This window comes from Chelonus insularis, unplaced genomic scaffold (assembly GCF_013357705.1).
Source record: "Chelonus insularis isolate UGA/USDA-ARS -01 unplaced genomic scaffold, ASM1335770v1 contig_128_pilon, whole genome shotgun sequence".
In the NCBI taxonomy this organism is placed as follows: Eukaryota; Metazoa; Arthropoda; class Insecta; order Hymenoptera; family Braconidae; genus Chelonus; species Chelonus insularis.
This window is the reverse complement of record NW_023276368.1, coordinates 773,533-801,362: the sequence shown is the minus strand read 5'-3', so window position 1 is coordinate 801,362 and position 27,830 is coordinate 773,533. Positions and strand designations below refer to the sequence as shown.

The 27,830-nt window shown below is 31.6% G+C and overlaps 7 protein-coding genes across 8 annotated transcripts; 4 read left to right on the top strand and 3 right to left on the bottom strand.

Annotated features, from left to right (window-relative positions):
• Positions 1-307: 307 nt before the first annotated feature.
• Positions 308-1,224, bottom strand: LOC118068608 (transcription initiation factor TFIID subunit 10-like). Its single transcript, XM_035086116.1, has 3 exons — positions 953-1,224; positions 685-749; positions 308-531 (listed from the first exon to the last, which is right to left on the bottom strand). The coding sequence occupies exons 1-3, from the start codon at positions 1,073-1,075 to the stop codon at positions 330-332; spliced, it is 390 nt and encodes a 129-aa protein (XP_034942007.1). The 5' UTR covers positions 1,076-1,224; the 3' UTR covers positions 308-329.
• A 701-nt stretch (positions 1,225-1,925) lies between these two features.
• On the top strand, positions 1,926-2,701 carry LOC118068360 (transcription initiation factor TFIID subunit 10-like). The gene is made up of 4 exons (XM_035085699.1): positions 1,926-2,028; positions 2,108-2,249; positions 2,334-2,398; positions 2,480-2,701. Exons 2-4 carry the CDS (start codon positions 2,127-2,129, stop codon positions 2,679-2,681), a joined length of 390 nt encoding a protein of 129 aa, XP_034941590.1. The 5' UTR covers positions 1,926-2,028; positions 2,108-2,126; the 3' UTR covers positions 2,682-2,701.
• Positions 2,702-2,982: 281 nt separating this feature from the next.
• On the top strand, positions 2,983-6,347 carry SAK (Sak kinase). The gene is made up of 9 exons (XM_035086245.1): positions 2,983-3,196; positions 3,268-3,363; positions 3,474-3,687; positions 3,768-3,880; positions 3,967-4,059; positions 4,136-4,414; positions 4,500-5,090; positions 5,159-5,746; positions 5,820-6,347. Exons 1-9 carry the CDS (start codon positions 3,158-3,160, stop codon positions 6,180-6,182), a joined length of 2,376 nt encoding a protein of 791 aa, XP_034942136.1. The 5' UTR covers positions 2,983-3,157; the 3' UTR covers positions 6,183-6,347.
• Positions 6,311-10,623, bottom strand: LOC118068660 (B-box type zinc finger protein ncl-1-like). Its single transcript, XM_035086235.1, has 9 exons — positions 9,501-10,623; positions 9,095-9,426; positions 8,361-9,016; positions 8,142-8,279; positions 7,819-8,069; positions 7,395-7,752; positions 7,067-7,299; positions 6,859-6,964; positions 6,311-6,765 (listed from the first exon to the last, which is right to left on the bottom strand). Exons 1-8 carry the CDS (start codon positions 10,170-10,172, stop codon positions 6,860-6,862), a joined length of 2,745 nt encoding a protein of 914 aa, XP_034942126.1. The 5' UTR covers positions 10,173-10,623; the 3' UTR covers positions 6,311-6,765; position 6,859.
• A 1,266-nt stretch (positions 10,624-11,889) lies between these two features.
• M6 (neuronal membrane glycoprotein M6) lies at positions 11,890-14,248 on the top strand. Of its 2 annotated transcripts, none has more exons than XM_035086979.1 (5): positions 11,890-12,378; positions 12,888-13,024; positions 13,116-13,298; positions 13,374-13,518; positions 13,604-14,248. In XM_035086979.1, the coding sequence occupies exons 1-5, from the start codon at positions 12,375-12,377 to the stop codon at positions 13,915-13,917; spliced, it is 783 nt and encodes a 260-aa protein (XP_034942870.1). In that variant the 5' UTR covers positions 11,890-12,374; the 3' UTR covers positions 13,918-14,248. The 2 variants fall into 2 exon arrangements, with proteins under 2 accessions (XP_034942870.1, XP_034942862.1); XM_035086971.1 differs by lacking the exon at positions 11,890-12,378 and adding an exon at positions 12,533-12,753.
• A 581-nt stretch (positions 14,249-14,829) lies between these two features.
• PIG-L (phosphatidylinositol glycan anchor biosynthesis class L) lies at positions 14,830-16,440 on the bottom strand. The gene is made up of 5 exons (XM_035087052.1): positions 15,946-16,440; positions 15,757-15,838; positions 15,449-15,645; positions 15,223-15,353; positions 14,830-15,130 (listed from the first exon to the last, which is right to left on the bottom strand). Exons 1-5 carry the CDS (start codon positions 16,256-16,258, stop codon positions 14,990-14,992), a joined length of 864 nt encoding a protein of 287 aa, XP_034942943.1. The 5' UTR covers positions 16,259-16,440; the 3' UTR covers positions 14,830-14,989.
• Positions 16,302-17,405, top strand: LOC118069157 (mitochondrial fission process protein 1). Its single transcript, XM_035087065.1, has 3 exons — positions 16,302-16,694; positions 16,767-16,894; positions 16,957-17,405. The coding sequence occupies exons 1-3, from the start codon at positions 16,625-16,627 to the stop codon at positions 17,260-17,262; spliced, it is 504 nt and encodes a 167-aa protein (XP_034942956.1). The 5' UTR covers positions 16,302-16,624; the 3' UTR covers positions 17,263-17,405.
• Positions 17,406-27,830: the final 10,425 nt, after the last annotated feature.

Below are 27,830 nucleotides of genomic sequence, written 5' to 3'. Positions count from 1 at the left end.
TTTTATTGGTTATTTAATTTCCCATAAACCGTTGGATGCTGATAATATTTCAAATTTCGCACTATCAAAAACTGCAGTAGCGCCATTAATACTTGGTATGGCGGTAATTAATTAAAATATGTATAAATTAAAAATAAAAAGGATCTTTAATTTACCGCTAATTCATAAAATAAATAAGTCAACACATTAGCATATAATTTTAAAATATTATAAATAGTTTATTATACATATGTACAGGTTATAAAACTAGTTTACAGTCTAAATGGTATTGATATAAAAAATTATCTCTAAGTTTTGTCTATATATACATAGAATAGTTTTTAGTGGCTTTATACAAAATAAGGAGGCTTCTTCACAACTATTCCACGTTCTGCTACTGCTGAAGCAAGATCTTCCATCGTTAAGTTGTGTTCACGATCCTTTCCTTTGGATTTGGAACTTTGGTTTGCTCCTCGTGCTTTATAATGTTGCAAAGCATCGTTCGCAATATCTGCTATGAATTTCTGTGATGCTAGAGATATCAATCGAACTCTGAAACAAAAGGAACAAAAAAAATTTTAAAACTCAGTCATTTGATTAAATACATGAATACATAATTGTATATAATATAATTACATATTAATAATATTATTATAAAATATGTTTTATATTAATATAAAAATGAAAATAAGTATTTTGACTTACAATCGAGGATCTGGTGTATTTAATCCAGCAGTATGCATATAATACTCCGTCACGGCATCAGGAATCTGTAATTAAATAAATTATTGTTAGGAGAATTGACGAAATTGAAAAATTAAATTTTTGATATCTAGCTTAGTTTTTCAATTTTATATTGAGGTATTGATAATTTAAATTTATATATGGAAATAATTGTAAGAAAAATAGCGACGCCATAGAAACCGTAATCTCTCAAACATTTAAATAAAATTATTAAATGAATTATACTTACTGTAGGAGTATAATTTTCAAGTTGACGAAGAACTTCTGACAGAGGTTTGCCTGCTGCTTTAGGTCCTTCTTCTTGTGCTGAAGTTGCTGCTGAGTTTTGTTGATTCATATTTCCAGATGCCATATTACAATTATAAGTAACACTTGGTTGTGATTTAATTTTCACTACAATATAATATTGTACTTTGGAAACTTTTTATACAATTGAGTATAAATGTATAAAATTCACAATGTTTGAACAATTTTTAGCACGTACAAACGACAAGTGAACTGTAGCAGGTTTGAAGCTGGTGTGATTCAGATGCCGTATCCCACCATAGGGCTCCCCGCCGCCGATGTGTATCCCCTCCACCATGTTTTCCTCTGTGCGCAAGCGCCCGAGAGCTCATTGGGTAGTCCCAAGTCCCAAGCCAGTCCCATTTTCAAAGCGTCCCCACCTAAAAATATATTTTAGTTACTATTTTATACATTTTTTCGTTTTCATTTATGTACAATTTTAACTGCGATTTCTTATTACCAAGCACCTGCATTTTACTTTCCATGCATACTTCAAAAATGCCAAAACGGCTTATAAGGGTCAGGTTTTTTGGAGCATCATATACCTGCTACCTGCTGGTATCATAAAACTTTTTCTCATAGACAATTGAATTTAAATTGAGGATAGTTATGGGAATTTTCCATAATCCTATTATCGAGTTCTCGACTTCACCAAGATTTCCGTGCAAATTATCAGATAATAAAAATAATTTTTCACTTTAGATTACTTTTCTTTTGTACAGCAAATGTTGATGGATATTCTATATGTTTCAGCAAGAATTATCTTTGAATATTTATGATTGGTAATTTTTCATTAAATAAAATAAATGTATAGGAAAAAAAATTAAAATTTAGTTTTAGAACAATTTTAATGGTTTTAATTTCTCATAAAATGTTCACTTTTAATGTTACTTTAAATTTCGTTCTTTAAAACACAGCAGTAGCGCTTCCAACGACAGTCTAGAAAGATTCAACACAGAGAAAGTTTTGTTGTGTGAGCCATTGTCATTGTGTTACTACGTGATATTGACGTATTAATAGGTTATAGTTGTTTATTTACTAAAAAAATATCGTAAATATTATTTATTTATATTGTTCTAACAATTAAATCATTATACAGATTTACTTGAACCCATATTATGGCATCTGAAAATATGGATCAACAAAATTCATCAGCAATTTCATCAAAAGACGATGACCCTAAAACAGCAGGCCAACCTCTGTCAGATTTTCTTCATCAACTTGAAGATTATACTCCTACAGTAAGTTATAATTAATTAAAAACTTTTGATTAAATGTCTATAAGGATTATTTTGGTATTACAATAACAATTTATTCAATTACAGATCCCTGATGCAATAACAGAGTATTATCTACATACTGCTGGATTTAATACAACAGATCCTAGAATGTGAGTAGAAATTTCACTTTTTTATTGTTTATTCAATTAAATGACTGAATGGCTGATATTTTTTAAATCTCTTAATTCCAGAGTTCGATTAATATCTCTAGCATCACAGAAATTCATATCAGAAATAGCAAATGATGCTTTGCAACATTGTAAAACACGAGGATCAAACCAGAATACTAAATCTAAAGGAAAAGATCGTCGATATACATTAACAATGGAAGATTTAACACCAGCAGTAGCGGAATATGGAATAGTTGTAAAAAAACCTCATTATTTTGTTTAATAAAATTTAAATTGAATTATTGTGTGTGTTTAAAACTCAGTAATTAATTTTAAAAAACTCTTTATATTATTAATATGACTTTGATTGGAAATTTGCTGTTTTATTTGTACAAATGTATAATATAATTAATGAAAATTATTTGTTTATATTTTTATTTATCAACGGAATATTTATCCATAAAAAAAATACATAATTTTTATAGTTTATAGCCGTCCCACGTCAAAAAAGGGCGCTTATATCTGTTAAAAAGTATTGTAAACACATACATATACTATATATACTTTTATAAATGTCAGTTGACAATTGGCGGGTTCAAAAAAGTCGTTGTGTAATGTTTACATCAAAAACTTCGTTATTTTTATTTTATTTATAAATGTGTTGTGTAAAATTTTATTATACAACGCGACGTGAGAAATATTTTTTTTTTGAGAGAACTTTTTAATAAAGCTCCAATTTTGGAGTAGGGTATTCTCGGAATGCCACCGGTGTCCAGTGGATTCGGCAAGCATATCGAGGTTAGAATTTTAAATCATGCATTTAAATGTGTTTTTATCCTGAAGATTTATGTTTATTTTCCTATTTTTAGGAGTATAAAGTGCTCAATTTTCTTGGAAAAGGTGGTTTCGCAGTAGTTTATAGAGCAAAATGTCTTCGTACAAATACCGAAGTAGCTATCAAAATGGTTAGTAAAGATTAATAACTCCAATCTCTATATAGCACTTGTTGCTTTTAAATTGGCTATGAAATTTTCAAGTGTTACAATTTTTGATAACAAAATCAATTTTTTTTTAGATCGACAAAAAATTAATGGAAGCAAGTGGGATGGTTGGAAGAGTAAATCAAGAAGTTGCAATACATTCACGATTAAAACATCCAGCTATATTAGAACTCTATACATGCTTCCAGGATACTCATTACGTTTATTTAGTATTAGAATTATGTCACAATGGTGAATTACAACATTATTTGAAAACACATTATCCTAAAGGGCTCCCTGAAAACCGAGGTTAGAAAATTTAATTATAAGATTCATATATATTTAAATAATATTTATTATTTTTTATTTAATTAATACATTTCTTCCAGCTGCAAAATTCATTAAACAAGTTGTACAAGGTTTACTTTATCTACATTCTCATCAAATACTTCACAGAGATTTGTCTTTGTCAAATTTATTACTCACAAGTGATCTACATGTGGTATGTAAAATATTTATGTAATTGTTAACTAATCAATAATTAACTTATTATTAATATTGAAACCTAATAAATATGTTTTTCAATAGAAAATTGCTGATTTTGGATTAGCAACACAATTATCAAATCCAAATGAAAAACACATGACTATGTGTGGAACTCCAAATTATATTTCGCCAGAAGTAAGTTATTGAATATCTTTATAATTAAATTGTAGATTGTCTTTTATTTCATACTCATGATAAAATCATTATTTAGGTTGCTACAAGATCATCTCACGGTCTCGAAGCTGATGTATGGGGTTTAGGATGTATGTTATATACCCTTTTAGTTGGGAAACCACCATTCGATACTGATGCAGTAAAAAGTACTTTAACTCGAGTTGTTATGGCAGATTATATAATACCTAAATATCTGTCTGATAATGCAAAAGATCTTATTGAACGTTTATTAAGAAAAAATCCAAAAGAAAGGATAAAATTACGTGACATTATTAAACATCCATTCATAACATCTATTGACCAACAGAATTTTCAGGTAAATTATTAAAAATTAATGTTAAAATAATTTCAAGTAATAACATTTAAACTAATGAATTTATTTATTTTTCTTATTTCATTAGGAAAAAACGCTATCTAATAAAGTAACATTTAAAGATTCAGGATTGGTAGATTCAGGATTAGGTAGAACGTTATCATCCTTGGGTCAAACACATCGACGAGGTCGTTCTCGTTCAGAAGAACGTACTAGTTGTATATCATCACATTTATTAACTCCAGCAACACCTTATTATACAACAAGGAGTGATCCAGCAGAATTAATTTATAGCATCAAGGAACATGATAATCTAGGTCATGAACGTTTAAGAAATACAAATTTTTCTCATGGAAAAAAATCTATTTCGTCGAACATTCTTCATCCTCCACCTGCTCAAATGATCTCTAAATCATCTCAACATCATAATGGTGATGTTGATCATGAAAAAAATGTAAATAATGTAGATCACCAGAAAAGTGATAAACCAAAATGTCGAGAACAAAGTGGCAAAAGTCATAATTATTTAAATGGTACGGAAGCTAATACCAAATTACAAGTTCCACCTTTAAATACTAAAAGGCTTTTACCGATACGACATAAAGCAAAAAGTGTTGTCTTTACCATTTTAGAGAATGGTGAAGTATGTATAGAATTTACAAAGAAAAAAAATATTACGGTAAGTAATGATAGTTTTATTTGTATTGATTCAATGTATATCAACATAATGTATTTATTATTAAACAGGAAAGAGTTAGTGAAGTATGCCGAATATCAGGAGATGGACTTCGCATAATTTTATATAAATTACGTGAAATGAAACCAATTGGTGATACACCACCGCCGGTTCCTTCTAGTGGCGCTGATAATATTTATTCCTATGAAAGTTTACCTACCCGTCATCATCGAAAATATCTTTATGCTGCACGATTTATCAATCTTATTAAAGCGAAAACACCTAAACTAAGTTTGTACACTGGACGAGCGAAGTGTAATTTCATGGAAAATGGTCCGCATCCAGATTGTGAAGTACTTTTTTACGATGGAACAAAAGTTAATCGAGTAGATAGTGTCGTAAAAATTACTAACACAGTTGGAGATACTTATGAAGATAAAGATTTACCAAAAGATTTAGAAGAATATTATGAACATTACGAAGAATGTTATCAACGTTGTCTTTTACTTGAATCCGCCTTATCTTCTTTAGAAACTGCGACAGGACATTCTTCCTTTCCTGTAATCATTGGACGACGGCCTTTAGCAGCCTTGAATAATAGTGCTCCTTCTCAGGGAAAAGAAAATATGTCTCGGGTCACTGCATATAGTCCACCAATGGTAAGTAATAAATATACTTTTTACTTCTTTTACCATTTTATTTTTTCTAATGTATTATAAATTCATGTTACAGATGCCATCATTTGATGCTACATGTTCTGTTGTATCAGGAATGACTACAAGATCAAAAAAGACTTCTCTTCGTTCAATGCCTAATACTTATACTAATAAGATAAATATTCCTGGTTTAGGAGTAACAACTCAATTACCATCTGGAGAAGTTAAAGTAGAATTCAAAGATGGTACTGCTTTGATCATGAGTCCGCAAAATTATAGCAGTGGAATACAATATGTAAATCAGTATGGTATGATCACTAAATATTCTACAAATCATCATCAAAATACTCAAGTGCCGTATGATGTTAGAGAAAAATTAAAATATGTGCCAACAGTTTTAAAATATTTAGTACAATCTCAACATGAAAGTATACGATAATTCATTTTAATTTGCTAGACATAAAAAATTTTCCTTACGGTATAATATTTGAAAATTTCTAGTAAATTCTAATAGTAATTAAAAAAATAAATTTGCAAAATTCTAGTTGTAAGAGCATTCAAATATTATATTTTAATAGTAGCACTAGTAAATACATTTATTATTTGTAAAATTGACAATTATATCATTTTTTAAATCATTTTAAATAAAATATATTAGATAAAATATATGAATAAATTGGAACTGTTTGTTTTATCCTATTGTTAACATTTTTCTCTCACTGTATGTGTATATATGTATATATGTATATTTATACACATAAGTGGCCTTAACTCTACTACATATGAGCGTAAAAAAAAAAACAATACATATGTACTATCATCAAGATAGAGTGTCTGAGTAAAATAAAACTTTGAGTTCTCCTCAGAATAATTGTATAAAAAAATGTTAGATAATTATTATGCTCGTTAATTCACTGACAAAGAAATGCATGAATGAATTTTAAAAAAAGAGAAAAATAAAACTTATTAAATATATTACGAAAAATAATAAGAAATCTTTGAGTAATTACCATTCTTTATATCTGGAAAAACAATTAAAAAATTACAGTGAATTACTGATACTTATTTTTTGGAAGTTCATAATATTATTTTGTTTAGGGTTAACATTTTCTTACCTCATAATATGTAAAGGGTGTTTAACACAAGGACATGATGATTATTTTTGGCCAATGTTATTATGTAGCCTTCGGAAGTTATTTTAAGGCCGCAGCATCGTGATACCTATAATAATATTACAATAAATATCTATTATCAAATCCTTAGCAGCAAAAATCAAATTAGCAGATGCATAAATTTTTTTTTATATGCTAAAAATAATTTTACCTTTACATGAGGACATTCAAATTCAGATAATAAAGTACCCTCTGGTGAATATACAGATACATGGAAACGATTGCCGTGAGAATCGCCTATCAGCACATCTCCAGCATTACTAATGTCAATCCCGTTCGGAAAATTCGTTCTGTTTTCACAGCCGATACGACGCAAGAATTGACCTTCTTCATTAAATACCACAACACAATGTCCTTTGAAGTCACAAACATAAAACTCTGTATCTGAAATTTAAGTAGAAATAATTTACTAATATTTGTAGTTTATTAAAAAGTTTGATGTGGTTCAACAAGTAAATTTTGTCAAGAAGTTAACTAACCACTTATAGCAATATCACTTGGTTCTCTCATATAATCACCGCAATCAAACCACTTAAGGAGACTACCATTTTCGCTAATAATGAATACAGTAGGTGAGACACTGTCAACAGCCACAATATGTCCTTGACTAGTGACAGCAAGACCTGCCACGATGTCAATATATCGAATAGCTATTTTTTTAATAAAATGTCCATTCTTTGTAAATAGTTGCATTCTAGACCGTTCATTTCCACGGTCACAAATCACGAATTTTCCACAATTTTTTATTACTGCAACTTTTCTTGGATACCACAGTTGGCCTTCTTCCTTACCCGGATATCCAAACATTGATTTGAATTCGCCTGATTTATCAAATATCTAAAGCAAAGTTTAATAATTGCAAAAATTTTTTATAACAATTTCAATATTTTATAAATAAATTACTTGAATTCTATGATTGTTTGTATCTGCGACAATGATATCTTCATCAGTACCAAGACAAAATCCATGAGGTGAATTGAATTGGCCTTTTCCAGATCCAAGCTGACCAAACTTTGATCGAATTTCCATCGATATGGGTTTATTGTCAGAAGAACGTGGATGATTATAATTACTAGCTTCACTGCCAGGGACTTTAGCAACATTATTAGTAACTATTCTTTCCATTATGTGCATTGATTCTCTTTTATGGTCATCTGAAATTTTATGCTTTTATTCAATGTATTTTTTTCTATAAATGCATTTATGCATATGAAGAAATTTCATACTTTGCTTTGGTAAAGATTGAAAGCCTCCATTGACCGGTGTGTTTATACTTAAAGATCCTAAATTAGGTCGGTCATTTATTACGGGTGATGAAGCACGTCTTAAGACCAGATTTTCTCCACCATTAGACGTTGGAATTTCTGAATTTTAAATAATTAAACTTGGTTTTGAATGTATCGACAATTAAGAAGATATATTATAATTAAGAAGCAAACAACCACCTTGATTGATCAGTGAATTATTCCGAAAAGCTTGTAGGGTATGAAAATTATTCATGATATAGGCGGGACAATTAATCGAAAATTCACCTGAGTGTAAATCGGGCATTGCAAAGGATGTATTTGAACTTGGGTTTGAGCCTGCTTCAACTACAATTGAATCATTGAGATCCACTTTATCTGTAAAACCTGCTAATTGTTGTAAACCGTGCATTGGATCTAGAGGAAAAGGAGCACGTGATATTGATGGACGAACATTTCTTGGATTTAATTTAGGAAGTATAATGAAGGGATCACCTTCAAAAGAAGATGCAGTTGTGGACATAGATGAATCAGAGGAATTAGGACAAGGCATCGGCAATGTTTGTTGACTAGTTACAGCTGTCGTTGTTATAGTTTCCGATGATGTCATAACACTCGGTTCACTTTCAGATTTGAATTTGCCAAAACATTCGTTTATAACGCTATTAAAATGACTGCGGTCTGTTTGAAATTCAATCGAAGGTCTGATCTTCGGTTTTGGAGTATTATTGATTAAATTAATCAATTGAGTTGATACTAATCTTTTCAGAGCTAAAATTTCTGTTGTGTCACCATGCTTGAGTAGTCTTGAAGTAAAACGATTTGCATCTTCAATTTTTCCTTTGATTTTACCCAGACTAATGAAGAATCATCAATTAATATTACGATAGAAATATAAAACTTTAAATTGACTTTTATTACAATAATATACTTACATATTAAAAGTATTCATTATTTGAAATTCTCTTTCAGAACGTAGTTTTTCTAGATGTCTCAAAGCATTATCTCGACAATTCTCCAAAATAGTTTCATAATTTTGAAAAGTTTCTATTATGAGACTTTTTGCATGGTCGTGTTGGGATTGCAATTCACATAATGTATTCTCAAGCTGTAGAGATACTTTCTCACATTCAGAAATTTTAGATTTACTTTCGGTCATCAAGCTAAATAATTCATTTATTTGGCAACTTTCAGCAACAGAGAGTCTTTCATATTGATGTTCTGGTGCTTTATGTTCTACTAATAGACATTCATTACAAATGAGTTCCTATTGAAAAAAATAAAAAATCATAAAGCCTCGCGTCATTTGTTAATTAATGTAAAAACGTTACCTCTACTTACTTGACATGTATAACAATAGAACTTCATGTTTTCAGCAGGATGAAGTTCACAAAAAATAGGCTTATGAATAGGTACAATTTTGTTCGATTGTTTGAGATCCTCAAATGCTATAACTTTGTGGTTCTCAAAACATCGCATATATTGATGAGCAGTATTACAGTTGGGACACAAAAAATGAGCACAATCAGAGCAACGTGCTACTGCACTTTCTTGATTCTTGCAAGACGTGCATATAACAGTCATGTTTTCTATTGCTGACATGTCTAAGATATTAGTGAGAACATAATCACAAGGTAGAGATGCAGCTCCTTTAGGTCCTACAATTGTTTGTTGACCACATTCTGAACAAATGATTATTGAATCTCCTGTTGGATTGTTCATGTCATTAATCAGCTGCCTATCCAAACAGGATTCACAAAAAACATGTAAACAGGAGAGTAATCTGGGTGAACATAACTTCCTCTTACATAGAGCACATTCTTCATCTTTAATATTGCCATGATCTTCATGAATTTCTTCAAGTAGATCACCGGCATTGCTAGAGACAACTCCGTCAGCTCTATCATTACTCTCAATATTCAAATCACCCATAAAATTACCACCATTAATTTCTTCACCTTCTTGCATGGTCGCCACAGAAGTTGAAGCCGTTGCTGATCTCCACGATGCCATTTGTTACGTTGTGTATATCGTATTATTCAAATGTAATTCAAAAATTCAACAACTTGTCCTTGGGCATCAAATAACACTAAACTTTACCCAAAACAAATCTTATCTTCAACTTTAAATTCTCACCACACTCTTCACTATCTAAATTTTCTTTACTTTCAATACTTTAATCGAGTTTGCTTCACTGTTTTACGATTCATGTAATGCATAAGATTATTGCGATTTTTCGATGTGATTCCTAATACGCCATGATAGATACGAAAAAGACAAAACACTTCTTCGTACACAGCACGACCGCAGTAGTCGGAAGATGTGATTGACGTGAACGATGCCACGATATTTGTTACGATTAATTAAAATTTGTATTCAATAATAAGAACATATTAAAAATTACTTCGAGATTGTTGTTTTAATAATTATTTAAAAGTGTATAAATACAAGCATCGTATGCCATCCATGGCGAAATTTAAAAAAAACGTTTTCAACCGGTATTATTATGGTTTTTTCAAATAAATAATGTATTTAAATGATATTAATATTGTATATAAATGGCATAATACAGCCCAAAAGAATCCATATTAATTTGGTAGTCATCTGATTTTAAAATATAAGCTACAAATTATGTTTACCATATTATGACAAATAATTTTAATTAGATCAAAATGGAGGAACTAAATTGTTGATTTTGGGATACGATTTTTAAAATAGCATGAACGTAAAAGGATTTTTTTCTACTTTCATAGAAGCTGTAGTAGACCACTGGATGTTATTCAAGGATATAACATGTAAACATCCTGGCTGTATCGACGATGCAACAATGTTGCTCGGATCATGTTTATGATCAATGTTTCTTAGAATAAATAGAGAAATTGACAGCATGACAAATTAGTGTAGTAGAAATATTTTTTAATTTATACAAGCAACTTCTACATGAGCAAGATTTATTTTTGAACAACCTTTCGGTTGTTTCACACAAAGATGGAAAACCATAAAGAACAATGAATTGAGATTTTTTTTTACATAAAAAGAATAATTGTAGGCATAGCCAACTTGAATGTCACAAAATTAAATTTTTCTGTTTTCAAAATTTGCAATAGTTCGTGATTAATTAGTTAAGCGAATTAATTGTTAATTAAAAGTCTATGGATAACTAAGATTACTCAAAAATTGTTTGCAATAAAATTGTTCATTAAATAACTCGTTAACTAATTAATTACAAACAAAAGTGTCAAATGCAATTGTTATTCATGAAAATAAAATCCAATTTTGCGAAATTTATGTTGGCTATTTGTATCAATGTATTTTGATTCATAATTGTATGATAATATCAATTTTGTTGATAAAAACTGCATTATCAATGGTTGTAATAATCACTGCCTATGAAAAAAAAAATTATTTTTAGAAAAGGTGCACATTCGAGAATTTTTCGAATTTTATTTTGTATTACTTGTTCGTAATTTTGATTTCTCGACATTATGCCCTATTTGAGACAATTACTACTCAAAATTATGTTTTATTTGGGATAAAGAAATTTTAACCTCTTATATACGTCTCGTAAGGTTACTGAGTATAGATATACATATACATACACATACATACATGTAAATAAAGTACACACTTGCAGTTGAAGATAAATGTGTGCGTGTTACAATCTAACCTTTAGGTTAGACATTGTTGCTCTATGTATATGTGAATTTATAATACAAGTGTGTAATATACAAACATCACCCGTTATAATTTAGTCGCCATTTTGAATTCATTCATCAGTTTGGAGTCCAATGACTTCTAAATAATAGAATTATTTAGAAGACATAGTATTACATGCGTTTAAAAATACTATATCATTTTGTTTTTATTTTTATAATTTAAAATATTTTGATACATTAGAAAATTTTATGGTTTATTCAGTGTTATTTATACTTACAAATATACAATTACATATGGTGTGGGAAAATATAATTTCTCAATAAGGCAAACAATTGAATCGTGACATTTTGTATGATTCATATTTCTAACAATTAATTAAAACATTATTATCAAAGCAGTTGATAGTTTTTGAAGTGTTTAAATATTTTTGAGATTGTTGGATTGCAACAATCACAACTACAATTGTAAACAAAAAGTACAAAGTTGTGCTTATGTACACATATTTTTCTAGATGACTATTAAGTAAATTATTACACAAGTTTCAACAATCATTTAAAAATGGGTGAGTCTTCAATATTGTTACAAATACTTACGTATAATGTTTTCATACAAATTCGTGTTAACCATTCGTATGATTTTTTATACTTGTAAATATTTAATTGTATCGAGTTATCTAATCTTATCGGGTGGAGCTGATGAGAATTATTAGTCATAAGTCTAGTCATCAAGCCTCCATTACCTATATGATAGGTGATTAAGTTTCTTGAAAGAAGATTGTAAAATTGATTAATATCTTAAAGAATTAAATTATTAATTATGGAGGCACAAACAGTGGTAGTTTCTTTAAAGAGAAAATTTCTTAGCAATAATAGTTTAGATAGATATTCTGAATATAGTCTTCATGATCCGGATGAATATTGGAATAGCAAATCACCTGGTATGTTTTTTCAAAATAGTATTCAAGGAGCCAAGTGAATAATGATTGCTATAACTAAGGATACAATATTTAAATATATTCTGTACTGTTAAAAATAAATAATATCCAATAATATTTTATTATTTGTATTACAGGAAGTACGTGTAATGATTGTATGGCTAGAGTGCCTTATGCAACCCTAATAGCAACAATTATGTGTTGTTTGGGTGTTGGAGTATTTTGTGGTACCATGTATCGAGGTTCTACTCTTACTAAATTAATGATGCTCCATGTAATATATCAAAAATATTATTTTTAATAACTAAAACAACAAATGTCAAAAGAATAATAATATTATATGTTATTGTTTGAATTTTTTGAAGGTCTTTCACGTGAGACTCGATTGGCTGGAAGCTGTAACTTATATTTTTGCCATAATTGGTGCATGTATGGCTGCATTAGGATTCATGATCCTATGCGTTGGATGTTTAGCAACTGGAGCAACTAGACACAAAGTTTATCGTGCTTGGCGATCCCGTGTTGGTGGTCGAATTTCTTGTGCTGTGGTATATTACATTGAATACGTTTTTTTTGTTAATATTTATTTTCATTTAAGTAATTTAAACACAACTTTTTTTCAGTTTATGACCATTACCTACATTCTTCAGATAGTTTGGATGCTAATTTTTGCATTCTTAGTTATCGTAACATTACTGTTTACAATATTTTGGGGATTGTGCAGTGACCCTCGTGCTCAACAAAATGGCATAGATTTTACACAATTAAGTAAGTAATTAGAGATTATTACATTTTGAAATACATACGAACTTATTGTAATATAAAAAGTAATTTTTTATTTTCATTTATTCAGGATTCGTATTTCTTGATGCCATAAGTCCGGATCATATTCGCATAAAAGACAATTACGTAAAACAATTTTGTAAAGATTATGTAGAAAAAGCTGAAGTGATGTTCATTTTAGCCACTGCCGCTGCTATGTTGGTGATTTTTAGCCTTATACATTATTTGATGTGTCTATCAGCAAATTATGCACATATTCGAGATCATGAAAAATTCCAAGAGCTTCAAGAACTTCAATACTTACAAGATCCTGGTGATGGTGATTCACCTCAACATGGTATGGGAACTCTGAGTTCTCATCATCGTAGTAAAGACCGATTTTAGGATACAGCCCGCGAGATCTTTGCTTTAAGTCCAACATAAATGTTCAAAAATTTGTGCAAAAACCGTATTGAGATATACGAAATAATTTTTATATATTTTATACTGAAATAAACGCATTATTGTTCGATAAGTATTTCAATCCAACGAAAGAAAAGATAAAATATTGTAATAATAATTTTTCTAACTGTATTAGCAAAGATCTTGCGGGAACTAAATGCCGTCCATTGCATGCAATTTTTATCAGTATAATGAATAGTCTAGCCACAAATTTTTATGCAATTCTGAGAGCATTTAATAACATATCTTCCAATAATAATTTTTATTCCTAGTACTATCAATATTATTACCGTTAATCTTGATTAATTATGAATGACTATTTTCATTTATTTTATATCGAACTTTAATATTTGAAATTCATTCCATATTGATGAAATAATCATAATGCATTTATCTTGTTACGCTCACTAATACATATCTTTTTATTAAACTATTTATTATGTTTTTTTTTTTTTTTACTAATATTTTAATTTTTTATTTTTCTATTATAACATTTAACAACAGCAATAAATTTAATTCTTATATTATCTGCAGGTTTATTTAATAACATTTTTTTAGTAATTTTCATTACTAAATAAATTACATTTTATATTCTGATATGATGTTTATCAAATGAATATCTATAAATATATTACTTTTAAAAATTCGTATTTGATGCGGTATTTTTAATTTTTCTTATTTACAATTATATACATGAATATTCATTTGTAAAATGATATAATATCATATATACAATATTGTACAAATTAATTCTAAAATAGTAAAAGAAATTATTTTTCATTTATAGTACTGAGTTAAAATTATAATAAAGAAAACAAACATTATAAAAGTATCACTTATGTTTTCGTAAGACTGAAATTTCATCTATCTCTATAAACAAATTGTGTTCAAAGTGTTTAATTCATGAAATGTTTGTTATAAAAAATGTTTTATAACTAACAATTTAATAATCTGTATGTAAAATTGAAAAATAACTTTTAATTTTGACATTTGAAATGTATTATTACACTACATATCAGTCGTCATCATATTGTAGATCTAATTCTAAATCTAATATGTTTATTTCTTGAAGTGTATTAATAAATGTATATCTAGAAAATATCATATATAGCTTTCGAAACCATACATATTGAGATTTATGCGCCTTCATTGCACTCTAAAAATAATTATATAATTTTATAAAACTAAATAATAAAGATCATATTTTTTCACATATTAATTCAACGTCTTTCTCATCTTCATACTCACACGTATAATTTCACGTTGCTCATAAGTGACTAAATACCAATAAGATGATGTTAATAAGCTAATTGGTAAATCTAATAGTTGGCTATATTTTCTTAAAATATTTACTGATTCAAGACTGTACAGTTTACAATCTAAAATTAATTGAAATTAATTATCAACAATATCTAGAATTGTATTGGTGTTATTATAGATAAGAGTTAGTTTATATTGAATAAATAAAACTTACATGAAGGTATTTTTTTCTCTACACATAAAGCAGCAACACCATAATATAGTGATATATGATTACTGTGATGGCTAACACCATGTTTATCAAAGGTAACAACTGCATTTATTTTAAATGCTTCTATATAATGAAGAATTTGATCAGCGATTATTTCGCTGGGCCATTGTACTTTAGGGTCATCAGGTAGCTCTGAGTTCCTAATAAAATTTCATCAGTCATAAATTATTTTAAACAAATTATTAAAACTTTAACAAATAATAATTAAAATACTATTTTCGTTTATCTTTTAATGTCAACTTTCTTCTCACATTAGAATTGTTATGTTGGCTTCTGGTATTCCTATGATTTTTGCTGCAGCCCATAGTTCTCGTTTCCTTTTCTTATGTCCACCTATAAACACACTTACATATATTGATAGACTCATTATTTATTATATTAATGATGATATGAATTTTTAATCTACTATACAGAGGTCTAATAATTTAATGTTCAAGTACCAGTAGAAAAACATAACAAATAAATGCTGCTATTATTAGACTTGGTTAACCAATAAATCATTGGACCAAAAAACATGACTTCATCATCAGGATGAGCCGTAACAAGAAGTAGTCTTGATGGTGGTCCTGGTAATTGCCAAGCCTTATGATCAACTCTTTTAAGTATAAGGTAGAGAAAGATGCAAAGAAGTAAGTATGCAATGGGTGCGACAATTAGCTGCCAAGATAACTCCGCTACATACCACCACAGCCATGTTTTAATTTGATCTAATTGTTTACTTATTAAATTTACATTCCATTGAACATTCACCATTTCTCTTTTTTACTACGCGTAAACATAGCAATAATTTATTTTTAAATGATTACTAATAAAAGAATAATTAACCGAATGCTCACTACTTAACTAGTTATATGTGTTTGAAGTTAATTTTTTTTTATTGGCACAAAATGGAGCCAAGAGATGGCTTTGGCGTCTACTTCTTCATTCAATCAGTTCAAAGTTCAAACAGAAGGAAGGGACTTTTATCGTTGGATATTTTAATATGGTAAACCTTTTGGTGTTTCATATCAACCTATTGCACCCACGGCATCCCTAGAATAGTCCCTCTCCTACTAGAGTTCTTGACTGCGCTTGTACAAATATAAAAATTTGAGAAAAACAAAGCTGCACATTACTGCAATGAGCATGGTGATAAAAAATACTGATTCTGATGTTGACATCTTCCGTGATACCCCTGTAAGATATTTAGGTATATTTATAAATCACAATAATTCATTTAGATGCAAATACTGTAAAAATTATTAAATGTCTTGTTTTACAGGTTATACTAATGAGGTTGGAGAGGCATTTAGAAGCATCGTTCCTAAATCTGTTGTATGGATAAGTTATATAATAGCTAGTAGCTATGTCGTTGCTGATGCCATTCATAAGGGTAAAAAAGAATACACTGTAAGTTTGAATTATTAATAATATATAGTATACTGATTTAATGAGAATTTAAACATTTACAGAAGATTGGTGATGAAAATAAGAATAAACGTGTTTTTCTTTCAACTTCTGACACTTTAATATGGCAAAGTTTTGCATCAGTTATTATTCCTGGTTTGGTAATCAACCGGATTTGTGCAAGTGTCAATTTTCTTCGGAAACAAGTACCACATGGTGCCATGAGAAGTCCATGGATTTCGACAGTGATTGGACTTGCTTCTATCCCTTTAATTATTCATCCAATAGATAGTGGGGTTGATAATGTTATGGATAAAACTTATAGACAATGGACTGGTTATCATCCGAATAAACAAGATATAGACAAGTAGTTGAATTATTAAAACAAGTGCTTGAAAATCTATTGACAAGTGTAGATAATTGTAAATAGTAACATTGATTCCCATGTTGAAAGTATTTGAACATAAACGGTATTTCACTCAAGTATTATATTCAATAAAATTTGATACATAAATACATTATTATAAGCTTGTTGAAGATAAATTTTGTAATTTATCTAAACGCTGACATATCCGTCTTTCAAATTTAAGGCTGGGCTGAAGTCAGGAGTCTCCCTAAGTTGACTTTACGCCGTCATGTTATGCGGTAGAAGGTCAAAGCTCGATGTCAACTGAAATTGAGTGGGTAACAGGGAAATCGTTCAAAGAATAATAATTTTCAGGAATGCACCAAAAAAAAAGAGCATTCAGGCATCAACAAATTGACGAATTGTTGAATCATTAGTTTCAAGCAAGACAGAGCAAAAAATATACCCATCCATCTCCATCTAAATGACCAGAGATAAAACTATGAATTCAAGCGATAGCGAGCAAGTTTAAACCACACGCTCTGTATTTAAGTAAATTATTATATAATAATTTAATGTCAACAGCATGATAAGAATATGGTGGCTCCGTAGCCGAATCCGATTTTCTTCTTAGGTTCAGATCTTTCATATGAGCCCTCGATTTTGACCTGATACTACATTTCAAAACGTCGATACAAGAAGTTAAACAGTGTGCTTGGAGGAAATTTTTTTTTCAACCCCTTTCTATTTTTTTTCCTGCAAAATAGAAATGGTCTGATGTTGATGACACTCTATGTATTCGACCGTTTTTGAGTTAGGGAATGTGGTATCGGATCAAAAATACAAAAGATCCATTCCGTAACTTTAGAAGGAAAGTGAAACCGGAAATGGCTATAATTCTAGCATTAATTATGCTCGGATCATAATTTTGACTAGTGCATTGGAAAGCTCTTGCTCTCAGGAATCTACTGATGTGCTTGTAGACCATGTACCTCGTTTAGATCGTGAGTTATCGGCGAAAAACAAAGCTATGCTGCAATAAAACATAAAAAAACGTTTAAACGCTCATAACTCGAAAACTAAGCGAGATACGGCGTTTTTGACGGGGATATCCTATAGGGGGGATCAAATTTTCTACTTAGGTCCAGATCTTTCATATGAGCCCTCAATCAACCCCGTAGCATCATTGGCATAGAGGTTATGCACATTTTTATGTTTTGCGGTTTTTCAGAAATATCTCTTGATTTTACCGGCCAAATATAATCAACAGCCAGTGTTTGGGAACCGTCTCGTCCCCCTCTCCCCAATGACATACTTAATTTTATGATTCAAGCATAAAAACGATTTTTTGCTTTTTTTGAGGTTAGAAACAAGAAATTCTCGAATTTTGATGATTGGAGGATATTCCGTACGTTTTGGTGCTCTGAAATTTGACCGCAAATATCAATTCATTTCAAAACTCGTAGGAACGGAGATGAAGTTGAAACCGGAAATGGCCATAATTCTGGCATAAATTATGTTCGGATTATAATTTTGACTCGTGCATTAGAAAGCTCTTGCTCTCAGGAATCTATTGATATGCTTGTAGTCCATGTACCTCCTTTAGATCGTAAGTTATCGGCGAAAATCGAAGCTATGCTGCAATAAAACATAAAAAAACGTTTAAACGCTCATAACTCGAAAACTAAGCGAGATACGGCATTTTTGACGGGGATATCCTATAGGGGGGATCAAATTTTCTACTCAGGTCCAGATCTTTCATATGAGTCCTCAATCAACCCCGTAGCATCATTGGCATAGAGGTTATGCACATTTTTATGTTTTGCGGTTTTTCAGAAATATCTCTTGATTTTACCGGCCAAATATAATCAACAGCCAGTGTTTGGAAACCGTCTCGTCCCCCTCTCCCCAATGACATACTTAATTTTATGATTCAAGCATAAAAACGGTTTTTTCCATTTTTTAGGTTAGAAAAAGAAATTCTCGAAACTTTGATGATTGGAGGATATTCCGTACGTTTTGGTGCTCTGAAATTTGACCGCAAATATCAATTCATTTCAAAACTCGTAGGAACGGAGATGAAGTTGAAACCGGAAATGGCCATAATTCTGGCATAAATTATGTTCGGATTATAATTTTGACTCGTGCATTAGAAAGCTCTTGCTCTCAGGAATCTATTGATATGCTTGTAGTCCATGTACCTCCTTTAGATCGTAAGTTATCGGCGAAAAACGAAGCTATGCTGCAATAAAACATAAAAAAACGTTTAAACGCTCATAACTCGAAAACTAAGCGAGATACGGCATTTTTGACGGGGATATCCTATAGGGGGGATCAAATTTTCTACTCAGGTCCAGATCTTTCATATGAGTCCTCAATCAACCCCGTAGCATCATTGGCATAGAGGTTATGCACATTTTTATGTTTTGCGGTTTTTCAGAAATATCTCTTGATTTTACCGGCCAAATATAATCAACAGCCAGTGTTTGGAAACCGTCTCGTCCCCCTCTCCCCAATGACATACTTAATTTTATGATTCAAGCATAATTACGATTTTTTGCATTTTTTGAGGTTAGAAAAGAGAATTCTCTGATTTTGATGGTTGGAGGACATTCCGTACGTTTCGGTGCTCTGAAATTTGACCGCAAATATCAATTCATTTCAAAACTCGTAGGAACGGAGATGAAGTTGAAACCGGAAATGGCTATAATTTTAGCATTAATTATGCTCGGATCATAATTTTGACTCGTGCATTAGAAAGCTCTTGCTCTCAGGAATCTATTGATATGCTTGTAGTCCATGTACCTCCTTTAGATCGTGAGTTATCGGCGAAAAACGAAGCTATGCTGCAATAAAACATAAAAAAACGTTTAAACGCTCATAACTCGAAAACTAAGCGAGATACGGCATTTTTGACGGGGATATCCTATAGGGGGGATCAAATTTTCTACTCAGGTCCAGATCTTTCATATGAGTCCTCAATCAACCCCGTAGCATCATTGGCATAGAGGTTATGCACATTTTTATGTTTTGCGGTTTTTCAGAAATATCTCTTGATTTTACCGGCCAAATATAATCAACAGCCAGTGTTTGGAAACCGTCTCGTCCCCCTCTCCCCAATGACATACTTAATTTTATGATTCAAGCATAAAAACGGTTTTTTTGCTTTTTTTGAGGTTAGAAACAGAAAATTCTCGAAACTTTGATGATTGGAGGATATTCCGTACGTTTTGGTGCTCTGAAATTTGACCGCAAATATCAATTCATTTCAAAACTCGTAGGAAACGGAGATGAAGTTGAAACCGGAAATGGCCATAATTCTGGCATAAATTATGTTCGGATTATAATTTTGACTCGTGCATTAGAAAGCTCTTGCTCTCAGGAATCTATTGATATGCTTGTAGTCCATGTACCTCCTTTAGATCGTAAGTTATCGGCGAAAAACGAAGCTATGCTGCAATAAAACATAAAAAAACGTTTAAACGCTCATAACTCGAAAACTAAGCGAGATACGGCATTTTTGACGGGGATATCCTATAGGGGGGATCAAATTTTCTACTCAGGTCCAGATCTTTCATATGAGTCCTCAATCAACCCCGTAGCATCATTGGCATAGAGGTTATGCACATTTTTATGTTTTGCGGTTTTTCAGAAATATCTCTTGATTTTACCGGCCAAATATAATCAACAGCCAGTGTTTGGAAACCGTCTCGTCCCCCTCTCCCCAATGACATACTTAATTTTATGATTCAAGCATAAAAACGATTTTTTGCTTTTTTTGAGGTTAGAAACAAGAAATTCTCGAATTTTGATGATTGGAGGATATTCCGTACGTTTTGGTGCTCTGAAATTTGACCGCAAATATCAATTCATTTCAAAACTCGTAGGAACGGAGATGAAGTTGAAACCGGAAATGGCCATAATTCTGGCATAAATTATGTTCGGATCATAATTTTGACTAGTGCATTGCAAAGCTCTTGCTCTCAGGAATCTACTGATATGCTTGTAGTCCATGTACCTCCTTTAGATCGTGAGTTATCGGCGAAAAACGAAGCTATGCTGCAATAAAACATAAAAAAACGTTTAAACGCTCATAACTCGAAAACTAAGCGAGATACGGCATTTTTGACGGGGATATCCTATAGGGGGGATCAAATTTTCTACTCAGGTCCAGATCTTTCATATGAGTCCTCAATCAACCCCGTAGCATCATTGGCATAGAGGTTATGCACATTTTTATGTTTTGCGGTTTTTCAGAAATATCTCTTGATTTTACCGGCCAAATATAATCAACAGCCAGTGTTTGGAAACCGTCTCGTCCCCCTCTCCCCAATGACATACTTAATTTTATGATTCAAGCATAAAAACGATTTTTTGCTTTTTTTGAGGTTAGAAACAAGAAATTCTCGAATTTTGATGATTGGAGGATATTCCGTACGTTTTGGTGCTCTGAAATTTGACCGCAAATATCAATTCATTTCAAAACTCGTAGAAACGGAGATGAAGTTGAAACCGGAAATGGCCATAATTCTGGCATAAATTATGTTCGGATCATAATTTTGACTCGTGCATTAGAAAGCTCTTGCTCTCAGGAATCTACTGATATGCTTGTAGTCCATGTACCTCCTTTAGATAGTAAGTTATCGGCGAAAAACGAAGCTATGCTGCAATAAAACATAAAAAAACGTTTAAACGCTCATAACTCGAAAACTAAGCGAGATACGGCATTTTTGACGGGGATATCCTATAGGGGGGATCAAATTTTCTACTCAGGTCCAGATCTTTCATATGAGTCCTCAATCAACCCCGTAGCATCATTGGCATAGAGGTTATGCACATTTTTATGTTTTGCGGTTTTTCAGAAATATCTCTCGATTTTACCGGCCAAATATAATCAACAGCCAGTGTTTGGGAACCGTCTCGTCCCCCTCTCCCCAATGACATACTTAATTTTATGATTCAAGCATAAATACGATTTTTTGCTATTATTGAGGTTAGAAACAAAAATTCTCGAATTTTGATGGTTGGAGGATATTCCGTACGTTTCGGTGCTCTGAAATTTGACCGCAAATATCAATTCATTTCAAAACTCGTAGGAACGGAGATGAAGCTGAAACCGGAAATGGCTATAATTCTAGCATTAATTATGCTCGGATCATAATTTTGACTAGTGCATTGCAAAGCTCTTGCTCTCAGGAATCTACTGATATGCTTGTAGTCCATGTACCTCCTTTAGATCGTGAGTTATCGGCGAAAAACGAAGCTATGCTGCAATAAAACATAAAAAAACGTTTAAACGCTCATAACTCGAAAACTAAGCGAGATACGGCGTTTTTGACGGGGATATCCTATAGGGGGGATCAAATTTTCTACTTAGGTCCAGATCTTTCATATGAGCCCTCAATCAACCCCGTAGCATCATTGGCATAGAGGTTATGCACATTTTTATGTTTTGCGGTTTTTCAGAAATATCTCTTGATTTTACCGGCCAAATATAATCAACAGCCAGTGTTTGGGAACCGTCTCGTCCCCCTCTCCCCAATGACATACTTAATTTTATGATTCAAGCATAAATACGATTTTTTGCTATTATTGAGGTTAGAAACAAAAATTCTCGAATTTTGATGGTTGGAGGATATTCCGTACGTTTCGGTGCTCTGAAATTTGACCGCAAATATCAATTCATTTCAAAACTCGTAGGAACGGAGATGAAGTTGAAACCGGAAATGGCTATAATTTTAGCATTAATTATGCTCGGATCATAATTTTGACTCGTGCATTAGAAAGCTCTTGCTCTCAGGAATCTACTGATATGCTTGTAGTCCATGTACCTCCTTTAGATCGTGAGTTATCGGCGAAAAACGAAGCTATGCTGCAATAAAACATAAAAAAACGTTTAAACGCTCATAACTCGAAAACTAAGCGAGATACGGCGTTTTTGACGGGGATATCCTATAGGGGGGATCAAATTTTCTACTCAGGTCCAGATCTTTCATATGAGTCCTCAATCAACCCCGTAGCATCATTGGCATAGAGGTTATGCACATTTTTATGTTTTGCGGTTTTTCAGAAATATCTCTTGATTTTACAAACTAAATATAATCAACAGCCAGTGTTTAGAAACCGTCTCGTCCCCCTCTTTCCGATGACACCCTTTATTTCATGCTCCAAGCATAATTACGATTTTTTGCATTTTTTTGAGGTTAGAAAAGAAAATTCTTCAATTTTGATGATTGGAGGATATTCCGTACGTTTTGGTGCTCTGAAATTTGACCGCAAATATCAATTCATTTCAAAACTCGTAGAAACGGAGATGAAGTTGAAACCGGAAATGGCCATAATTCTGGCATAAATTATGTTCGGATTATAATTTTGACTCGTGCATTAGAAAGCTCTTGCTCTCAGGAATCTACTGATATGCTTGTAGTCCATGTACCTCCTTTAGATCGTAAGTTATCGGCGAAAAACGAAGCTATGCTGCAATAAAACATAAAAAAACGTTTAAACGCTCATAACTCGAAAACTAAGCGAGATACGGCATTTTTGACGGGGATATCCTATAGGGGGGATCAAATTTTCTACTCAGGTCCAGATCTTTCATATGAGTCCCTCAATCAACCCCGTAGCATCATTGGCATAGAGGTTATGCACATTTTTATGTTTTGCGGTTTTTCAGAAATATCTCTTGATTTTACCGGCCAAATATAATCAACAGCCAGTGTTTGGAAACCGTCTCGTCCCCCTCTCCCCAATGACATACTTAATTTTATGATTCAAGCATAAATACGATTTTTTGCTATTTTTTGAGGTTAGAAACAAGAAATTCTCGAATTTTGATGGTTGGAGGATATTCCGTACGTTTCGGTGCTCTGAAATTTGACCGCAAATATCAATTCATTTCAAAACTCGTAGGAACGGAGATGAAGCTGAAACCGGAAATGGCTATAATTCTAGCATTAATTATGCTCGGATCATAATTTTGACTAGTGCATTGCAAAGCTCTTGCTCTCAGGAATCTACTGATATGCTTGTAGTCCATGTACCTCCTTTAGATCGTGAGTTATCGGCGAAAAACGAAGCTATGCTGCAATAAAACATAAAAAAACGTTTAAACGCTCATAACTCGAAAACTAAGCGAGATACGGCATTTTTGACGGGGATATCCTATAGGGGGGATCAAATTTTCTACTCAGGTCCAGATCTTTCATATGAGTCCTCAATCAACCCCGTAGCATCATTGGCATAGAGGTTATGCACATTTTTATGTTTTGCGGTTTTTCAGAAATATCTCTGATTTTACCGGCCAAATATAATCAACAGCCAGTGTTTGGAAACCGTCTCGTCCCCCTCTCCCCAATGACATACTTAATTTTATGATTCAAGCATAAAAACGATTTTTTGCTTTTTTTGAGGTTAGAAACAAGAAATTCTCGAATTTTGATGATTGGAGGATATTCCGTACGTTTCGGTGCTCTGAAATTTGACCGCAAATATCAATTCATTTCAAAACTCGTAGGAACGGAGATGAAGTTGAAACCGGAAATGGCTATAATTTTAGCATTAATTATGCTCGGATCATAATTTTGACTCGTGCATTAGAAAGCTCTTGCTCTCAGGAATCTATTGATATGCTTGTAGTCCATGTACCTCCTTTAGATCGTGAGTTATCGGCGAAAAACGAAGCTATGCTGCAATAAAACATAAAAAAACGTTTAAACGCTCATAACTCGAAAACTAAGCGAGATACGGCATTTTTGACGGGGATATCCTATAGGGGGGATCAAATTTTCTACTCAGGTCCAGATCTTTCATATGAGTCCTCAATCAACCCCGTAGCATCATTGGCATAGAGGTTATGCACATTTTTATGTTTTGCGGTTTTTCAGAAATATCTCTCGATTTTACCGGCCAAATATAATCAACAGCCAGTGTTTGGGAACCGTCTCGTCCCCCTCTCCCCAATGACATACTTAATTTTATGATTCAAGCATAAATACGATTTTTTGCTATTATTGAGGTTAGAAACAAAAATTCTCGAATTTTGATGGTTGGAGGATATTCCGTACGTTTCGGTGCTCTGAAATTTGACCGCAAATATCAATTCATTTCAAAACTCGTAGGAACGGAGATGAAGCTGAAACCGGAAATGGCTATAATTCTAGCATTAATTATGCTCGGATCATAATTTTGACTAGTGCATTGCAAAGCTCTTGCTCTCAGGAATCTACTGATATGCTTGTAGTCCATGTACCTCCTTTAGATCGTGAGTTATCGGCGAAAAACGAAGCTATGCTGCAATAAAACATAAAAAAACGTTTAAACGCTCATAACTCGAAAACTAAGCGAGATACGGCATTTTTGACGGGGGATATCCTATAGGGGGGATCAAATTTTCTACTTAAGTCCAGATCTTTCATATGAGCCCTCGATCAATCCCGTAGCATCATTGGCATAGAAGTTATGCATATTTTTATGTTTTTCCGTTTTTCATGAATATCTCCTGATTTTACAAACTAAATATAATCAACAGCCAGTGTTTAGAAACCGTCTCGTCCCCCTCTTTCCGATGACACCCTTTATTTCATGCTCTAAGCATAATTACGATTTTTTGCTATTATTGAGGTTAGAAACAAAAATTCTCGAATTTTGATGGTTGGAGGATATTCCGTACGTTTCGGTGCTCTGAAATTTGACCGCAAATATCAATTCATTTCAAAACTCGTAGGAACGGAGATGAAGCTGAAACCGGAAATGGCTATAATTTTAGCATTAATTATGCTCGGATCATAATTTTGACTAGTGCATTGCAAAGCTCTTGCTCTCAGGAATCTACTGATATGCCTATGAAGTACGACGTCTTATAGATCGTGAGTTATTTGCGAAAAACTGAGTTATGCTGCAGTGGAGCATAGAAAAACGTTTTCCAAACACTGGCTGTTGACTCTATTTGGCTGGTAAAATCATGAGATATTTCTGAAAAACTGCAAAATATAAAAATATGCATAACCTCTATGCCAATGATGCTACGGGGTTGATTGCGGACTCATATGAAAGATCTAAACCTGAGTGAAAAATTGGATTTTCTCTATATGAATCTCAATCGATGTTGACTGAATTTCGGATTTCCGAGCATCGCAGGAATTTCTTAATGAATTTTTCATGGATATGTATTTTCAGCTTAGATTCTACAATTTTAAAATACTCATAAACCATTACAATCGGACAATTATTTTACGTGTTGTGGAGGTCAAAAGACTAGGGGTGGATGATTTTTTGACCCTTTTTCTGACTTTTGACTTCTATAACTGAAAGAATTGAGTCATTGTGATGGTTGAGGAGTTTTTCGAAACTTTAGAATCTGAGCTAAAAATACATATCCATGAACAGTATATAAAAATTCCTTTACTCTTGAAATCACTAAAATACTCTACAAATTCGTGGACAACTTAGAAACATACAATTTAATGTATTTAGATCGGGGGAATCAGTTAGTTCAGTGACTTGTTTTCAGCCTTAAATCGCTTTTCTATATCCAGAAGAATTGCTATCAATTCAAATGATGGAAAAAATTATCTATAGATGATAAAATTATCATCAGTAGATAAATGAAATTTTCGTTATTCATACTTATAAATTGACCACTATGTGTCACTACTGATTCTGAGTAATGCTGAAATTTCAAGTCTGACTAGCTATAATCTGTTTCTACTGTCTGGCATATTACCCATAATTTGTACGTATCTACTTAAATCGTCTGATCTGTCAAGTATGTATTCACTTTACATAAAATTTGATGAAAAATAAAATACTCATTAATATTCTATTTTTTAAGGAAAGTATTCTGGATGAATGTAATTCTTAAAGCATACAACATAAAATCAAATATTCGCGTGAAATAATTCTAATAGAATAAATAATTAATCACAAACGAGGTATGTAAAAAAACATTTCTTCATTTTATAACTACTTTTATCATAATTATTTATGCTTAAAGAATTTTTTGCTGAAAGCTATAGAAAGCAAGAAGTTTATAAAAATTTTCCGCAAATTATATATTATTCTAAATAGTTAAAACAAAATGAAATTTAAATGATAAATGTATGTATGTATGCAGTTATTATATATTTTTTTCATTTTAAATAACAAATTATGTATGCTATATGTTTTAATTTTGTGGTAAGTTCTTGACCACAGCGCAATAGCATCTCATAATTACGAAGCTTCTTAAAATTTGTCATGAATGAATAATTCTTCAAATTATTCATCCTGTTTCTATTTTGTTAACTAAATAAAATCCATATTACTAACTATTCGAGTGTTTAAAATAATTTATGATAAAAATTTAATAAAAAATATTATAATTTTCAAAGTGAACAGATAAGTTTACCTTTCCAATACATTCATGTGTCTATTTTTATAATTATTTTGCACATTTAATTATATTTCCCCCATTAATTTGATTTTAAAAACGATTACAACAGCGAATTTCAATATTTTTGCTAAACCCAATTGAATAAAAAATGACGATTAACAGTGCGAAAACATAAATAATATTCAAACAATATGTTTTAGGAGATAAAAAGGATAAAAATG

Bases quoted from the DNA above. Each gene is read 5' to 3' on its own strand.
- LOC118068608 (XM_035086116.1), bottom strand. From the start codon at position 1,075: ATGGCATCTGGAAATATGAATCAACAAAACTCAGCAGCAACTTCAGCA. The intron at 750-952 runs GTAAGTATAATT...ATTTAATTACAG, and splicing joins TTGAAAATTATACTCCTACA to ATTCCTGATGCCGTGACGGA. The intron at 532-684 runs GTAAGTCAAAAT...CTTTTGTTTCAG, and splicing joins AATACACCAGATCCTCGATT to AGTTCGATTGATATCTCTAG.
- LOC118068360 (XM_035085699.1), top strand. From the start codon at position 2,127: ATGGCATCTGAAAATATGGATCAACAAAATTCATCAGCAATTTCATCA. The intron at 2,250-2,333 runs GTAAGTTATAAT...ATTCAATTACAG, and splicing joins TTGAAGATTATACTCCTACA to ATCCCTGATGCAATAACAGA. The intron at 2,399-2,479 runs GTGAGTAGAAAT...TCTTAATTCCAG, and splicing joins AATACAACAGATCCTAGAAT to AGTTCGATTAATATCTCTAG.
- SAK (XM_035086245.1), top strand. From the start codon at position 3,158: ATGCCACCGGTGTCCAGTGGATTCGGCAAGCATATCGAG. The intron at 3,881-3,966 runs GTATGTAAAATA...GTTTTTCAATAG, and splicing joins TCACAAGTGATCTACATGTG to AAAATTGCTGATTTTGGATT. The intron at 5,747-5,819 runs GTAAGTAATAAA...TTCATGTTACAG, and splicing joins CTGCATATAGTCCACCAATG to ATGCCATCATTTGATGCTAC.
- LOC118068660 (XM_035086235.1), bottom strand. From the start codon at position 10,172: ATGGCATCGTGGAGATCAGCAACGGCTTCAACTTCTGTGGCGACCATG. The intron at 9,017-9,094 runs GTAAGTATATTA...ATTCTTCATTAG, and splicing joins ATAATGAATACTTTTAATAT to TCTGGGTAAAATCAAAGGAA. The intron at 8,280-8,360 runs GTGGTTGTTTGC...TTTAAAATTCAG, and splicing joins TAATTCACTGATCAATCAAG to AAATTCCAACGTCTAATGGT.
- M6 (XM_035086971.1), top strand. From the start codon at position 12,633: ATGGAGGCACAAACAGTGGTAGTTTCTTTAAAGAGAAAATTTCTTAGC. The intron at 13,025-13,115 runs GTAATATATCAA...AATTTTTTGAAG, and splicing joins CTAAATTAATGATGCTCCAT to GTCTTTCACGTGAGACTCGA. The intron at 13,299-13,373 runs GTATATTACATT...ACTTTTTTTCAG, and splicing joins GTCGAATTTCTTGTGCTGTG to TTTATGACCATTACCTACAT.
- PIG-L (XM_035087052.1), bottom strand. From the start codon at position 16,258: ATGGTGAATGTTCAATGGAATGTAAATTTAATAAGTAAACAATTAGAT. The intron at 15,646-15,756 runs GTGAGAAGAAAG...AAATTTTATTAG, and splicing joins GCCAACATAACAATTCTAAT to GAACTCAGAGCTACCTGATG. The intron at 15,354-15,448 runs GTAAGTTTTATT...AATTAATTTTAG, and splicing joins AGAGAAAAAAATACCTTCAT to ATTGTAAACTGTACAGTCTT.
- LOC118069157 (XM_035087065.1), top strand. From the start codon at position 16,625: ATGAGCATGGTGATAAAAAATACTGATTCTGATGTTGACATCTTCCGT. The intron at 16,695-16,766 runs GTATATTTATAA...CTTGTTTTACAG, and splicing joins TACCCCTGTAAGATATTTAG to GTTATACTAATGAGGTTGGA. The intron at 16,895-16,956 runs GTAAGTTTGAAT...AAACATTTACAG, and splicing joins AGGGTAAAAAAGAATACACT to AAGATTGGTGATGAAAATAA.